This window comes from Mustelus asterias, chromosome 7 (assembly GCF_964213995.1).
Source record: "Mustelus asterias chromosome 7, sMusAst1.hap1.1, whole genome shotgun sequence".
Classification (NCBI taxonomy): domain Eukaryota; kingdom Metazoa; phylum Chordata; class Chondrichthyes; order Carcharhiniformes; family Triakidae; genus Mustelus; species Mustelus asterias.
In genome coordinates this window covers 123,780,467-123,797,935 of record NC_135807.1, presented here as the reverse complement: position 1 = coordinate 123,797,935, position 17,469 = coordinate 123,780,467, and the positions used below count along the sequence as shown (strand labels likewise).

General features: G+C 47.2%; 1 protein-coding gene across 1 annotated transcript in view; it reads right to left on the bottom strand.

Annotated features, from left to right (window-relative positions):
- fer1l6 (fer-1 like family member 6) overlaps positions 1-17,469 on the bottom strand; it is a 193,476-nt gene that overhangs the window by 5,181 nt on the left and 170,826 nt on the right. The window contains exons 38-40 of the mRNA XM_078215513.1: positions 15,880-16,121; positions 13,442-13,605; positions 4,263-4,363 (exon numbers count right to left, since the gene is read on the bottom strand). Of these exons, the coding sequence (XP_078071639.1) occupies positions 4,263-4,363; positions 13,442-13,605; positions 15,880-16,121 (507 nt within the window). The remainder of the gene's footprint in view (positions 1-4,262; positions 4,364-13,441; positions 13,606-15,879; positions 16,122-17,469) is intronic.

Here is a 17,469-nt window from a genome sequence, read left to right as displayed (position 1 = left end):
GATTTGGACAGGCTGAGTGAGTGGGCGAGGATATGGCAAATGGAGTATAACGTTGATAAATGCGAGGTTATACACTTTGGAGGAAATAATAACAAATGGGATTACTATCTCAATGGAAACAAATTAAAACATGCTACCGTGCAAAGGGACCTGGGGGTCCTTGTGCATGAGACGCAAAAGCCCAGTCTGCAGGTACAACAGGTGATCAAGAAGGCAAATGGGATGTTGGCCTATATTGCGAGGGGGATAGAATATAAAAGCAGGGATGTCTTGATGCACCTGTACAGGGCATTGGTGAGGCCGCAGCTGGAATACTGTGTGCAGTATTGGTCCCCTTATATGAGGAAGGATATATTGGCATTGGAGGGAGTGCAGAGAAGGTTCACCAGGTTGATACCGGAGATGAGGGGTTTGGATTATGAGGAGAGGCTGAGGAGATTGGGTTTGTACTCGTTGGAGTTTAGAAGGATGAGGGGGGATCTTATGGAGACTTATAAGATAATGCGGGGGCTGGATAGGGTGGAGGCGGAGAGATTCTTTCCCACTTAGTAAGGAAGTTAAAACTAGAGGACACAGCCTCAAAATAAAGGGGGGTCGGTTTAAGACAGAGTTGAGGAGGAACTTCTTCTCCCAGAGGGTGGTGAATCTCTGGAATTCTCTGCCCACTGAGGTGGTGGAGGCTACCTCGCTGAATATGTTTAAAGCGCGGATGGATGGATTCCTGAGCGGTAAGGGAATTAAGGGTTATGGGGATCAGGCGGGTAAGTGGTACTGATCCACGTCAGATCAGCCATGATCTTATTGAATGGCGGGGCAGGCTCGAGGGGCTAGATGGCCTACTCCTGCTCCTATTTCTTATGTTCTTATATAGAACGTTGGTTTGGCCACATTTGGAATACTGCATCCACTTCTGGTCACCACACTGCCAGAAGGAGGTGGAGGCTTTGGAGAGAGTGCAGAAAAGGTTTACCAGGATGTTGCCTGGTATGGAGGGTCTTAGCTATGAGGTGAGATTGAGTAAACTAGGGTTGTTCTCCCTGGAAAGACGGAGGTTGAGAGGCGACCTGATAGAAGTTTATAAAATTATGAAAGGCATAGATAGGGTTAACAGTTGGAAGCTTTTTCCCAGGTCGGAAATGACAAACACAAGGGGTCACAAGTTCAAGGTAAGTGGGGCAAAGTTCAATACAGATATGCGAGGGACGTATTTTACACAGAAGGTGGTGGGGGCCTGGAATGCACTACCAAGCAAGGTGGTTGAGGCAGACATGCTAGGATCATTTAAGACTTATCTAGATAGCCACATGAACAGACTGGGAATAGAGGGATACAAACGGATGGTCTAGTTAGGAACACATAATCGGTGCAGGCTTGGAGGGCCGAAGGGCCTGTTCCTGTGCTGCATTGTTCTTTGTAATACTATTATCATTTAGTAAATTGAAGATATTTAATTATTAAATAAATTACTTAGGTTAAAGGTGGAATAAACCTGAAGAGTTGAACAATATTTAACTCGACCATGTCCATTGTGCTTATTCTAATGCAACGTCTGGCTACCAGGAACTTATTTGACTTTAGTGAACTTTTCCCAGTATCTCTTGCTAATATGATATTGCATAAGGAACAAAAAAAGAATGATAGATTCCATAACTAGTCATGGCCCTACTCAAATTGTTCCAATTCAGTGACAGCACTGACATCTACGCGATAGTACAGATCCAACCAACAAATTACTGCCACATCATCCTCCTCTTAATCATCAGCAAAGTTAGGGAAGGTGTTGTTGACAGTGCTATCGAGCTCACACAGCAATAACCTGTTTGCTGATGCTCAGTTTGGGTTCCGCCAGGGCCACTCAGCTCCTGACCTCATTACAACCTTGGTCCAATCATGGGCAAAAGAGTTGAACTCAAGATGGGAGGTGAAGGTGACCGCCCTTGACAGCAAGGCAGCATTTCACTGAGGGTGGCATCAAGGATCGCTGGAAAAATTGATGTCAATAGGAATCAGGGGGAGACCTCTCCATTGGTTGGAGTCATACCGAGTACAAAAAGGATGGTTGTTGGAGGCCAATTATCCCAGTCCCGGAATATTGCTGCAGGAGTTCCTCAGGATAGTGTCGTAGGCGCAACCATTTTCAGCTGCTTCATCAATGACCTTCCTTCCATCATAAGGTCAGATGTGAATGTTCACTGATGATTGCACAATGTTCAGCACCATTTGCAATTCCTCAGATACTGAAGCAATCCAAGTCCATGTGCAGCAAGACCTGGACAACATTCAGGCTTGGACTCATAAGTGGCCAGTAACATTTGCACCACACATATTCTCTTGACATTCGATGGCTACCATCACGGAATCCTCTAATATCAATGTACTGGGGGGGCTTGTCATTGGCCAGAAACTGAACTGGACCAGCCATATAAATACTGTGGCTACAGGAGCAGATCAGAGGCTGAGAATTCTGAGGTGGGTAATTCACCTCCTGACTTTCCAAAGCCTGTCCCCACCAACTACAAGGCAGCTGTCAGGAGTATGATGGAATACACCTGTCTGGATCAGTGTGGCTCCAGCAACACTCAATAAGCTCAACACTATCCAGGACAGAGCAGCACACTTGATTGACACTCCATCCACCACCTTCAACATTCACCACTAATGCACAGTCGCAGCAGGGTGTACCATCCACAAGATGCACTGCTCCTTCAACAGCACTTCCATTCACATGACCTCTACCATCTAGAAAGATTTTTTGAAAATTCATTTCAAGGAGGTGAGTGTTGCTGCCTGGGCATCCCTAACTGTGCTTATGACATTGTGTACCTTTAATAATTTTCTTAAAAATCATGTCCTCTGTAGCTCTCAGCTCTCATTGTGGCACTGAGTTGTCCACATTGAGTCCTTTTATTGCTCCTTCAGTGGTTTGAATGGGGTTTGTTTATTTTTACTTTGGAAATTAGTTTTATGATCCTGCATTGTTAGGAGGAAGAATGTTTGCAGGTCAGGTGACAGAAGCTCTTTCATTTTCAGTTCTGAGCTGCAAGTTTTAGTTTTTTAGAAGGGACATCAAGCTGAAAAGAAGTATCTCTCTCTCTCTCTCTCTCCCTAGTTTTGGGAAATTCTGCTGTTTAGCTGAAAGCCTTCCTGAGTAGAAAGTCTCTGTTGGTGGCTGGACCAGAGAGTCTCTCTGGTGTTCTGGGAAACTGTTCTGCCTTCAAACTGTTCTGAGTGTATCAACAGAATTGCAGCATTCATCCAAAGGATTTAGTTCCAGTATCGCGTGAGCATTAGTCTTTACTGTGTTAAACCTGTGAAAAAGGTTTTGTCTAAAGGAAGTTTTGGTTTTGACTGGAACATCTTAGATACATTTGTTAGGAGTAATACATTATTGTGGTTGTTTTGATTTTGTTTGTAATTGATAAAAGTTATTGCTAATTTTCTTTCCATACATGTTAATTATATTCTTAAATAAACTTTGATTGATAAAAGCTCCCTAGTGGGTTATTTGAGTCATACTTGAGGTGGAACATATCATGCTCATCCTAGCCAATTTGAAGGTGCAAAACTTATGATCCAGGCAGGCTTCGTAAGACATTGTGGAGCTTCTGGCCTGATCCATAACACACTCCATTTCAGAGAGTCAACTACATTGCTGTGCAGCTGGTGTCACATGTAGGCCAGACCAGGTAAGGGCAGCAGATTTCCTTCCCTAATGGATAGTAGGAAGCAGATGGGTCTTTACGACAATCGACATGGTTTCTTGGTCATCATTAGACTTTTTAATTCCAGATTTTTACTGAACTCAAATTTCACCATCTTCCATGGTAGGATTGAAGCCATGTTGTCCCCACCTAGTCCAGCGATGATACCACTATGCCACTGCCTCCGGTATAAGATGCATGGGAACATCATTACCACAGGTTCCCCTCCAAGCTTCACACCTTCTTGACTTGGAAGTATATCGGCGTTCCTTTCCTGTCGCTGGCTCAGAATCCTAGAACAGCCCTCTGAGCAGCACTGTGCATGTCCCTGTATCACATGGACTGCAACAGTTCAAGAAGGTGGCTCATGACCATCCGCTGATGGGCAGTCAGGTATGGGCACCAAATGCTGGCCTCGCCAGCAATGCCCACATCCGCCGTACACACTGTTGTTTCAACATTGAGTGAAAGTTGTAAGAAAGCTAGAAAATGCAAACTAGATCCCTCAGACTGACAATGTTCTTTAAAATTATCTCAATCTATCCGTGGGAACAAACTTACTTGGGTTTTTCCAATGGTTCTGGCTCTTTGCGCCCTGAGCCAACGGGATTTTTCTCCGCTTCCTCACCAGTAAGCAGATGGAATTCAGCTTCAACCTTACCCTAAATGTGTGGAAATCAGGAATTTGTCACATATGCAAAACAATACAGCAAATAACACAACTCCAACCTCAGATTGGGAGCAATGATCAATACAGGAATGACAGGCACTGATAGGTGCACTTTATTTTTCATAGAATCATAGAATAGGAGGCCATTCAGCCCATCGAGCTGCACCAACAACAATCCCACCCAGGCCCTATCCCCGTAATGCCACGTATTTACCCTGCTAGTCGCCCTGACACTAAGGGGCAATTTAGCACGGCCAATCACCCTAACCCTCACATCTTTGGAATGTTAAACTGCATCCATTATTAGATTAGGATTTGAATAATGCTCCCATGTATAGATGCTGTTCTGACATGCCTCAGAGTTCTGACAAGATAAAAGGAAAATCTCGGCCTGAATTTTATTGATAATGGTCTAGCCCAACTGCCAGGGCTGACGGCGGGAGTCAACCTCGTTTCAACTGGCAGCAGGACCCAGGGGATACACTCTTCTGGTGGTAGCCAATTATGGACTGCCGCCTGGCCCCAAGAGCTGATGGCCCAATCAGAGGGGGCGGCAGCTCAGCCAGAACTAGTAAGAGAGTGCCTCCACATTGGGGTGGGCGAGGGGGTGCAGCACCGGGCGTGCTGTTGCCAAGGGGGCAGTCATTGCTGCTGGGGGGGCTATAGAGCACCCATCAAGGAGGGCCTAACGCTCCACCAGAGACCACTGGAAGGTCACCAGGGCTTGCCCGACAATTTTCCCATGAGGGGGCAGGTCCTGCCGAGGTGGGCAAAATACTGTCAGAGCCAAGAAGTGCCCTTTAATTGGCCACTTTTGTGGTGCACTGGTGGATACTGAGGTGCCAAGTTTCTTGCCACTGGCAAATTGGCATGGCAGCAGGAGGGTATGGGCTGCTTCCGATGCCATTATACCTTTCCTTAGATAAGGGGACTGAAACTGTCCGCAGTTTGTTTGATTTGCAATTGAAGGAGATCTAACCGGCAAAGGCAAGAGTAAGGTATCCAACTCTCCTTTCCATCACTTGATATGTTTTCCTTTCCCCTCTCCTGTGATATCCTCCAACTGTGTACCTGCCAGTTACCTTGACACCAGTTTATTCCTTGTGTTCCACAGCCAGGTTTCTTCTCTCCCTCCCAATGCCCTCACATCAACCCAATTTCTGATTCACTGATAGTGAACGGGGAGACATGATGTTAAAATTTGGGCTCGGCTGTTCAGGAGTGAAATCAGGCAACACTTTTTCACACAAAACTGGAACTCCCTCCCTCAAAAGTGTGTGGATGCAGTGAGGCATTTGGAACCTTCAAACACAAGCCTGTCACACATATTAAGTAAGAAGTTTAACAACACCAGGTTAAAGTCCAACAGGTTTATTTGGTAGCAAAAGCCACACAAGCTTTCGGAGCCTTAAGCCCCTTCTTCAGGTGAGTGGGAATTCTGTTCACAAACAGGGCATATAAAGACACAAACTCAATTTACAGAACAAATGGTTGGAATGCGAATACTTACAGCTAATCAAGTCTTTAAGATACAAACAATGTGTTTGTATCTTAAAGACTTTTGTTTGTATCTTAAAGACTTGATTAGCTGTAAGTATTCGCATTCCAACCATTATTCATGTAAATTGAGTTTGTGTCTTTATATGCTCTGTTTGTGAACAGAATTCCCACTCACCTGAAGAAGGGGCTTGCAGCTCCGAAAGCTTGTGTGGCTTTTGCTACCAAATAAACCTGTTGGACTTTAACCTGGTGTTGTTAAACTCCTTACTGTGTTTACCCCAGTCCAACGCCGGCATCTCCACATCCATATTAAGAGCATTGTCTGATATGAATTGAATCAGATAAAGAAAATTGTGGTATACATCAGCTAGAATCTAAGAGAATGAGAGAACAGCTATGAGGGGCTCAATAGCCAACCGGCATCTTTATTCCCAAAATTTCTAATCCCCTGGCTGGGATTCTCCGACCCCGCTCAAGGCTAGCATTCTCTGATCCCGCTGCTGTGATTCTCCGCTCCCGCTGCTGTGATTCTCCGTCTCGCTGCTGTGATTCTCCGCTCCCGCTGCTGTGATTCTCCACTCCCGCTGCTGTGATTCTCCGTCTCGCTGCTGTGATTCTCCGCTCCCGCTGCTGTGATTCTCCGTCTCGCTGCTGTGATTCTCCACTCCCGCTGCTGTGATTCTCCGTCTCGCTGCTGTGATTCTCCGCTCCCGCTGCTGTGATTCTCCTGTCCCGCTGCTGTGATTCTCCGCTCCCGCTGCTGTGATTCTCTGTCTCGCTGCTGTGATTCTCCGCTCCTGCTGCTGTGATTCTCCGTCTCGCTGCTGTGATTCTCCGCTCCCGCTGCTGTGATTCTCCTGTCCCGCTGCTGTGACTCTCCATTCCAGCTGCTGTGATTCTCTGCTCCCGCTGCTGTGATTCTCCTGTCCCACTGCTGTGATTCTCCATTCCAGCTGCTGTGATTCTCTGCTCCCGCTGCTGTGATTCTCCTGTCCCACTGCTGTGATTCTCTACTCCCGCTGCTGTGATTCTCTGCTCCCGCTGCTGTGATTCTCCTATCCCACTGCTGTGATTCTCCACTCCCGCTGCTGTGATTCTCCACTCCCGCTACTGTGATTCTCCGCTCCCGCTGCTCTGATTCTCTGCTCCCGCTGCTGTGAATCTCTGCTCCCGCTGCTGTGATTCTCCAGATTCGCTGCTGTGATTCTCCACTCCCACTGCTGTGATTCTCTACTCCTGCTGCTATGATTCTCCGCTCTCGCTGCTGTGATTCTCCGGTCCCACTGCTGTGATTCTCCGCTCCCACTGCTGTGATTCTCCACTCTCGCTGCTGTGATTCTCCACTCCCGCTGCTGTGATTCTCCACTCCCGCTGCTGTGATTCTCCACTCCCGCTGCTGTGATTCTCCACTCCCGCTGCTGTGATTCTCCACTCCCGCTGCTGTGATTCTCCACTCCCGTGGCTGTGATTCTCCACTCCCGCTGCTGTGGTTCTCCACTCCCGCTGCTGCAAATGGAGATTTGGCTGAGCACCAAATTCTCCGTTCTCATTGGTGGAGAGCGGGGCAAATGGCAGTGGGGACTTCTGGCCCCCAGCTTTCCAAAATGTGCTCTCTGCCCCCATGAAGAGGAATCGACGCAGAGCTGATTACAATATGTAAATGAGGATTAGCATCTGATTAGCGGGCCTGGGAATGAAGTCTCCGGGCCCGGTGTTATCTCCCTCCCGACCAGGAGTGGTTCCCTCCAGCTCCCTACTAACGGGGAACAGGCGGCCTGACCCTGCTGGAGGGAACACAGGCCATGAAGACCCCTACAGGAGGTTGGGGTAAGGGAGGGTGCTCCCTGGGCAGTGCCAACCTGCAACCTGGCCCCCTGGCACTGCTCAAGGGGAAAACTGGCACCACCCATCGGACATCAGGCAGTGTCAAGGGGGTGGGGGCAGAGGGGTGGACCCTATTGCGGCAGGGCCTATTGGTTGGGGGGGCTGATCACTGGGGGTGGGTGGGTCCCACTACCACTTTGCCAGAGGATCGCTGGGAGAGGGAGGGAGAGGGTGATTGGGGCTGGGGCTGCCAGGGGGTCAGTGGCTGTTGGGACTGCCGGGAGTGGGGGAAACATCGAGGCTGGCCTGTAAAGGTCCAGAGGCCAGCGATCGGGGGGTGGGGGGGGAGGGGGGGGCGGGTGTGGTCAGAGGATAATGATGTGGGAGCGTGGCACTGGCCTGTGATCGGGCTAGCCAGCGATCGGGAGCCTGGCAGTGCGGGGCCACCGCGTATGTGCCGATCTGCACTCTGACAGATCAGGGCGGCACGGTAGCACAGTGGTTAGCACTGCTGCTTCACAGCTCCAGAGACCTGGGTTCGAATCCCGGCTCGGGTCACTGTCTGCGTGGAGTTTGCACATTCTCCCTGTGTCTGCGTGGGTTTCCTCCGGGGGCTCCTGTTTCCTCCCACAGTCCAAAGATGTGCGGGCTAGGTTGATTGGCCATTCTAAATTGCCCCTTAGTGTCCCGGGGTGCATAGGTTAGAGGGATTAGTGGGTAAATAAATGGGGATAGGGCCTGGGTGGGATTGTGTTGGTGCAGACTCGATGGGCCGAATGGCCTCTTTCTGCACTGTGGGATTCTCTGATTCTATGATCAGCGCATGCGCAATAGCCCACTCAGCGCTATGCTGCCGGCCTCTCATGGGGGAATAGGCCCCTCCCCCTGATTTGCAGAGCGAATCCCACTGGGGCACTCCTTGATGCACAGAGTGTCAGAGATTCAATCTGAAAATCATGCTAAAAATAAAATCGGTGGGAGTTACTCCAGTTTATATGCAAATTCGGCACTTAGCATTTTCTTGGGAGAATCCCGACCAGAATCATTTTCCCAGAGGAAATGTCTAATACCAGGGGGCATGCACTGAAGGTGAGAGCAGGGAAGTTCAAAGGAGCCGTGAGGGGTAAGTATTTTACACAGGATTGGTCGATGTCTGGAACAGGGGTGGTGGTGGTGGAGGCAGATTCAGTAATGACACTCAGTTGGAAAAAGAATCAAGAAGGAAACAATTACAGGGCTCCAGGGAAAGAGCAGAATATTGGAACTCATTGGATAGGTCTTTCAAAAGGACAACACAGGTGTGATGGCTCAAATGGGCTCGTTTCACACTATATTATTCCCTGCAGGATTACATAATACTCCCTAATGTGACTTTATTTCACATCCCTCTCCTCAATTGCAATTGCTCACTACTCTGAAAAGAAGCCAAATAAAATACTTTTTTCATTTGTTCTTGGGTGTGGCATTGGCAAACCAATTGGGCGCCCATTTCCGATTGCTTTGAGGACGTTTTAATGTCAACCAAATAGCGAAGTCACAGGTAGGCCAGACCACATAGAACTGGCAGATTAGCTCCTGAATTCATTCCTGGAATTTTCCATTGGTGGGATTATAAACTCAGGACCACTGTTTTACGTACCCGGATTTATACCCACTAGACCACTACACCTTAATAATTAAACAGCACTACCTCTGGCCTAATCAAATTTTACAGGGCGGCACGGTGGCACAGTGGTTAACACTGCTGCCTCCGAGCGCCAGGTATCAGGTTCAATTCTGGCCTTGGGTGACTGTGGGGAGTTTGCATATTAAAGTTTAGTTTATTTATCAGTTTATTATTTATTAACACTGCAATGAAGTTACTGTGAAAATCCCCTAGTTGCCACACTCCGGCACCTTTTCGGGTACTCTGAGGGAGAATTTAGCATGGCCAATGCATCTAACCAGCACGTCTTTTGGACTGTGGGAGGAAACCGGAGCACCCAGAGGAAACCCACACGGACATGGGGAGAATGTGCAGACGCTGCACAGACAGCGACCCAAGCCAGGAATCGAATCCGGGTCCCTGGCGTTGTGAGGCAGCAGTGCTAACCACTGTGCCACCGCACTCCATTCCCCCTGTGTCTGCATGGGTTTCCTCCAGGTGCTCCAGTTTCCTCCCAACGTCCAAAGATGTAGGTTAGCTGGATTGGCCATGCTACATTGTCAGTTAGTGTCCCAAGATGTGTAGGTTAGGTGGATTGGCTATGCTAAATTGTCAGTTAGTGTCCCAAGATGTGTAGGTTTGGTGGATTGGCAGTAAATATGTGGGGTTACGGGGATAGGGCAGAGATGAGGGGATGCTTTTCAAAGAGTGGATGCAGATTTGATGGGCCGAATGCTCTCCTTCTGCACTGTAGGGATTCTATGGATTCTATATTTCGCAGCATGTTTTAATATAAACTTGGCAGTTCTCACGGTGTTTGGAATCAATGGAGCTTTAATGCTCCTGTCTTGTTCAACATACAATAATTATAAACATTACTTCAATAAATCAACTGAGCAAGGCACAATTCAGATTGCATTTTGGAATTGGGAGTCTGCATATCATTCCTTATCTATCACTGGTTCCCACCGATTTTTCTTTCGGGAAAGGAATCAGTGATCAATATTGGAAGTAAAAATACAAAAGGTGTTTTGCAAATTGTTTTCTGTATTCGCTCTAATTCCAGCAAAACTGCATGATTTATTGAGCTGGAAATAGCACCAGATGCAAGGATATCAAGCAGGGCGATGGTGCTGTTTTAAGAGACTTAACTAAATGTCAGAACAAGTAGTTTTCAAGAGAATTAAAAATAGCACACGGTCATGCTGCAATTATATGTTTGGGCAGTAGTCATTAGCAACATTTACCATCTGAGACTATCTGTCAAAATATGCACAAACAACAATTTTTTGAAATAATAGCATATTTTTAATTTAAGTAATCTTCACTGTGCTATTTCACCTCAATACTGATCATGTGCCCCCCACACCCCACCACCTCTGCCCCCTGATGTGCTGGCTAGGTGCACTGGCCATTCTAAATTCTCCCTCAGTGTACCCAAACAGGCGCCGAAGTGAGGCGACTAGGGGATTTTCACAGTAACTTCATTGCAGTGTTAATGTAAGCCGAATTGTGACACTAATAAATAAATTTTAAACTTGACCTCATAAATTCATGACTTTCGTACCGTGGGTTAAACTTGGACCAGTGAAAATGTGGTCTATTTGAACTCAGCGCTAATTATAAATGGCTCTGCTGAGTTTTGGTTTCCTGTCTATAAGACTCGCTCATCTCCCGCCAGCAAATATTGGATCTATCAGAAATGGAGGTGGGGAGGGGTGGTGGCATGGGGAGTTCCTGCACCCGGGTCCCTCCTGCCATATCTAGAGGTCTCCAAATCCATTAAAACCTGGTCTTTGATCTATAAAGAACCATCAGGTAAGCTATACAGACCAAGACTCTCAGATTCCCTTTTCCTTCTCGATGAAGCTTTATCTGTATAGCGCGCAAGAAACAATACTTTTTATTGTATGCTAATACATGTGACAATAATAAATCAAATCAAATCAAATCAGAGACCCAGGATAATGCGTGGGGATTCATCCATTGACTCTGTCTACATTTCCTGCTGCCTTGGCAAAGCAGCCAGCATAATTAAGGGCCACACGCACCCCGGACATTCTCTCTTCCACCTTCTTCTGTCGGGAAAAAGATACAAAAGTCTGAGGTCACGTACCAACCGACTCAAGAACAGCTTCTTCCCTGCTGCCATCTGACTTTTGAATGGACCTACCTCGCATTAAGTTGATCTTTCTCTGCACCCTAGCTATGACTGTAACACTACATTCTGCACTCTCTCGTTTCCTTCTCTTTGTCTGTATAGCGCGCAAGAAACATTACTTTTCACTGTATACCAATACATGTGACAATAATAAATCAAATCAAGATCAAGAAGACCCCAGCTTTGATCTCTGGTCTGAATGAGTTAACTGACCTGAGCCAGTGCCACAGTGTAAGATAATGGACATTGCCTCACGGAACTGAGAGAGGACATAAAATCAGTTCAACTTCTTCTGCTTACTGTAGTGACCTGTTGGGACAGCATAGGTGTCTGCTTACCTAATCCCCATGGCTGACTTGCCTGATCACTGGATCACCATCTTGGCTGACAGAATGGCATCTCGTTACAGTCCCAGGGGCTACTCGGAGCCCTGGAACTCTACCCTTTATACGGCACTGCTTCAAGTGGAAGGAGCAGCAAGGAAAATGGGTGGAGTTTAAATCTGTCCATCAGCATAGTTGATTAATTGTGTCCAGTGGAAGGTGATAGAAACCAAACCAAAACTGAACACAGGTCACGCTGGACATTAGTTTCGAGTCAGTTTTCAAAGGTCACAGAAATGGACACAGAAATTTGTCCGGGTCAGTTTTCAAGTGGGAACAGGAATGACCCCTGCCCCCGAAGATGGAGGCCCAAGGATGGTGGGCAATTCATCCTGGCTCCTGACCGAAAGAATCATGTTGCCATGGTCACCTCCACAGGTGGCTCGCCCGACTGAACAATCAAATTTCAAGCTGTGACTAGCGGGAGGGGGTCTTATCACAGCCAGCAGAAGTGTTGTGGTGTCAGAAGGAGCAAGCCCATTTAAATTGAGAATTAAACTCACCTTTACAGTTGTTGTTGTGTATGTGGTGTCTGTCTCTCTAATGCAGCATGGCGGAAGTGGATCACCAAGCTTCAGGGACCAATGGAAACTAAGGGTGTAATTTTCCCGTCCCGCCCACCATGAGAATCATAGAGGGCGGGACACGGACCATGCAAAGGTCAGTTAACGTCAGGCAGGATTTTCCGGTCTTGGGGCGAGTGTGGCCAGAAAATCCCACCCAAAGAATGGGTGATCACGCCAGAGGGTGGAGTCCTCTCTCAGGCAGAATCAGCGAGCAGCCATTTAGTAACTGGAGCTGCTGCTCCAAGGCAGCCTACAGCTGCAAACTCCTGAACCGAGTTTATCTTATCAATAAATGGAACCTTTTGTTCCAATTAAAGCCTGAAACTCTTGATGATGTTAGAGTAAGACAACATAACAGTCGTTGGCAAGGCAACATCCCCATTAGGTAACTGAGCAAAGTAGGCCCAAAGCCTTTTGATTATGAGGGCAGATTATTTTACAGAGGGCTCTTAATACAGACATTAAGCCCCTCTTAGCATATGAAAGCTTGTTTTAACTGATTGACCCAAACACCTTAAAAAAGACCCCACCCAATTTCATATTGGATGTTTTTGCAGGTGTCCTTGGGGAGCAGGATGTAGGTCTGTGAAATTGGGTCTTACTGCGCCTGTTTTGCCTCCATATTACCCACGTCTAGGGTTGCCAACCATAATTAAATGTATTCCTGAAGGATTCATCCCATGCTTGCCCCAGCCGTTAGTCGGCCAAAACATCCGTCCTTGTGACCCACTGCCTTCCTGTGCCAATTGGAAAGCAAAAAAAAGACTCATAACCCAATTGGATGATGCTTGAATGTCAGCCATTTTAGTCTGCTGTTTTTAATATTTTTGTATCTGGAAAAGAGAAAAGCTCAAAGAAAATGACAAAGAAAACCGTTAAAGATCTTTATCAACGAGCCATTGATTTTCCTCCTGGCAGCACACAGTAGTGTCCAGGAGATTAGAGGTTTAGCTGAATTTTATTTATTGCGGATGGAGAGTACGGTACTTACAGTGAGTTCCCCTGACTTCTCTAACGGCCACCAACCCCGAAGCCGCTTTTGCTGAAATATTGAGATAAGTTTAGTGTCCGAATTCTCTTCGATCATATCCAAGCCACATTTCTTCGCTGACTTGGCACCACGAGGAAATCCATTCAGATCAAGTTCCACAGATCCTACAAAAAGGGGCCAGAAAATTAAAATGCACACGAATCACAGTTTGCATTGGATCAGTCCCTTCGTGTTGTGAAGTCAACATTTTATCCCTTCCTTGGCTGAAATTTTCCAGCCCTACCCAATGGCTTAATTGATTCCGGGGATGAAAGGGTTGATGTACGAGAAGAGATTGAACAGTTCGGGCTCAGAAGGATGAGAGGGGATCTGATCGAGGTATATGAAATACGAAAAGGGATTGATAAAGTTAATATAGACCAAACGTTTTCCCTGGTGGGGCAATCTAGAACAAGAGGTCACAGGTATAGGTTGAGAGGCAGTAGATTTAACATTGAGATGAGGAGGAACTACTTCTCGCAGAGGGTGGTGAATTGGTGGAATTCGCTTCCCCATAGTGCGATGGAGTTTGAGTTGTTGAATGGTTTCAAGAAGGAGATAGATATATTTCTGATAAAAATGGGTTAAAGGGGTATGGGGAACAGGTAGGGAGGTGGATTTGAGACCAGGGCGAGATCAGCCGTGATCTGATTGAATGGCGGAGCAGGCTCGAAGGGCTGAATTGCCAACTTCTGCCCCTAATTCCTATGTTCCTATGCTAAGTTGCCTGCTAGTATTTATGCAGGAGGCCAAATGGCATCTTGGTGGTTTGCACTTGAACTAATACACCCTCTCCTAACGCCATCCAGCTGACTGGGCGCAAACAAGTCTACTTAAAGGTGTATCGCCTTTTTCTTTTTATTTGCTTCTGCAGCTTTGGAGAGGCCTTTTGGGGATCATTGGGATACATGTGGAAAACTGTCAAAACTGCACTGACGCTCAACATGTCTTCTGGAAATGCTTACAAAGAGCAGGTGCCTCTCTGTTCTGCTTTGGTGAACGCATTATAGGAGTCACCAGAAGAAGAAGAGTGCTTGGCCACCAACATTTTTCGAGGGCATCCTTTAATCTGCAGGACCAACGGGAAGGGATGAGGACAGACAGGGAGGCAGCAACTGCAACACGAGAGAGGGACAGGAGGATGAGTGGAACTCCTTCACTCATCCTTATTATTGCAAGCTTCCAGGGTGGTTCTGGTCTCTTGTTCAAAGGTCTGATCAAGAAACTCTGAATCTGGAAGGAGGGAGGCGGGATCTGCTGAGATCAACCCCCATTGCTGATCCACCTCCTACATCCCACAACCCCGCTAGTAGCCATCACTCACCTGCACTGGGTCCCTTAGTAATCCTGAGCAATGACGTGCTACCAGCCCTTGGAGGGTAGGACTTCTTCCCTTAAGGTTCTTGATCCACTTCTGCCCAGTTAAGTGCCCGACCTTCCTGATGTAAGAAAATGGAGGGGGGCGGGGGGGGGGGGGGGGGGGCAGGGGGACTCTCGCTAGCTCTCCAGCCAGCAGACAACACCTATTGCCTGCGTTAAATGCAGTCCAATAATTATGCACAACCAGCAGCAACATGGGAAGAAAATAAAACTACACAGTGAGTTGTTATGGTCTGGAATGAACTGTTTGAAAGGGTTGTAGAAGTAGGTTAAATGGGAGTTGGATAAACCTTTGAAAAGGAAAGTGATGGCTATGGGGAAAGAACAGGAAACAGTGATACTAACCGGATAGGTTCCCAGGGCTGGTGGGCTGAATGACCTCCTTTTTCATAGAAACCATACGGTGCAGAAGGAGGCCATTCGGCCCATTGATTCCACACTGACCACAATCCCACCTAGGCCCTATTCCTGTAAACCCACATGTATACCCCACTAATCTACACATCCCCGGACATTAAGGGAGAATTTAGCATGGCCAATCAACCCAACCTGCACATTTTTGGACTGTGGGAAAAAACCGTAGCACGCGGAGGAAACCCACGCAGACACGGGGAGAATGTACAAACTCCACACAGACAGTGACCCAAGCGGGGAATCGAACCCAAGTCCCTGGAGCTGTGAGGCAGCAGTGCTAACCACTGCGCCACCGTGCCGTTTTACTACACTCTTCAGGCGATCTGGGCCCACGGTGACAATCTCAGCTCCTAATCCAGGGCAGATTTCAAACACAAGTTTAAAATGACTGTCAGACTAACAAAAGCACCCGTTGTTAAGTATGAATCTTCTGAGCTGTTGGAAGTCTCATTATGCTGAGTTTCTCCTCAATTCTTCAAAAGCGGAGAATCTAAAACCTTTTGATCCCTACTGACTGCCTCCAGGTCAGATTTGAAACCAGATTTCCGAGTTGCTTCAAGACACCAAACTCTTTCTTCCACCAAGAGCAACTATTTCTGGCTTACCTAAAAAGTCATCGGAAGAAAGCCTCTCAAAATCCCAGACTTGAAGTACAAGGACAGCGGGAACTTTACGCTCCGTCTTGTCGAGAGAGAAAATGGACTCCCTCTTGCTGATAACCATCTGCTTCTCTGCAGGAATGTAGTTGAAAGGGAAAATGAAACGCCAATTGAAGTTTCCCTCCCCAGTCAAGGAATTGTAATGCACATCTGTTTCCTTCTTATCATCTTCTTTCCCCTTCAGCCAGCTGGAGGAATAAATGTGTTTGAAATATCAAAAAAATGTTTCGCATCTGAGACAAGCTTACAGTGCTGTAGAGAATAAAGGCTCTTACATCCTGATAAGAATCTAGGAGCATGAATGCCCAATGTCTTCATGAATAAATTTGTAATGTTTGGAGTATTTCGCGATTTGCAAAGGGCATAAAAAACATTTAAACGGGAACGCCGGGATCCCTGCGAGACTGAAGGGGAATATCCTGGGCTTTGGAAAATCATGGGGTTAAACTTCAATTTGGGCCGACTGCCTTGAATGGGATGGCTGTGCAAGCCAAAGGTGGCTCCACAAGCTGCTTAAGCCAGCAATCTGGCAGATCCTCCTTTCACAGAGTCCTGTGGCCAAGGCATCTGCCCAGTTCAGGCAGTAGTCCCTTTTAATAGAATCCCTACAGTACAGATGCAGGCCATTCGGCCCATCAAGTCTGCACTGACCACAATCCCACCCAGGCGCTATTCCTGTAACCCCACATATTTACCCTGTTAATCCCCATGACACTAGGGTCAATTTAACACGGCCAATCAACCTAACCTGCACATCTTTGGACTGTGGGAGGAAACTGGAGCACCTGGAGGAAACCCACGCAGACACGGGGAGAATGTGCAAACTCCACACAGATAGTGACCCAAGACTGGAATTGAACCCGGGTCCCTGGTGCTGTGAGGTAGCCTCTGGTACAGTGGTTAGCACTGCTGCCTCACAGCGCCAAGGACCCAAGTTCAATTCTGGCCTCGGGTGACTGTCTGTGTGGAGTTTGTACATTCTCCCCGTGTCTGCGTAGGTTTCCTCCGGGTGCTCCGGTTTCCTCCCACAGTCCAAAGATGTGCAGATTAGGTTTATTAGCCACCGTTAGTGTCAGGGAGATTAGCAGGGTAAATATGTGGGGTGATGGGGATAGGGCCTGGGTGGAATTGTAGTCGGTGCAGACTCAATGGGCCGAATGGCCTCCTTCTGCACTGTCGGGATTCTGTGATTCTAAGATGCAAATGACTAACCGGGTCCCTAATTTCCATTTTAAACAATCTAAGCAAAACATACGCCATGACAATCAGTTGCTGTCCAGCCCACGAGAAACCCAAAATTAAGCTTTATTTACTAATTCAATAGATTTATGTTTTATTATTTCATTTATGTATAAGGTTGTATTTTGGGGGGGCCACAGGCAATAGAATTGCTTCCCCGAGCTGTGTAAAATAAATCTGGGCCACTGCTATGCACCTTACCCCACACAGCACAGGTGGATAGCCTGAACTACCTCTTGTTGCTGGCAGTGCTGCCATTGGAGCCACTGATATTCTGCTGAATCAGAGCCAGTCTCC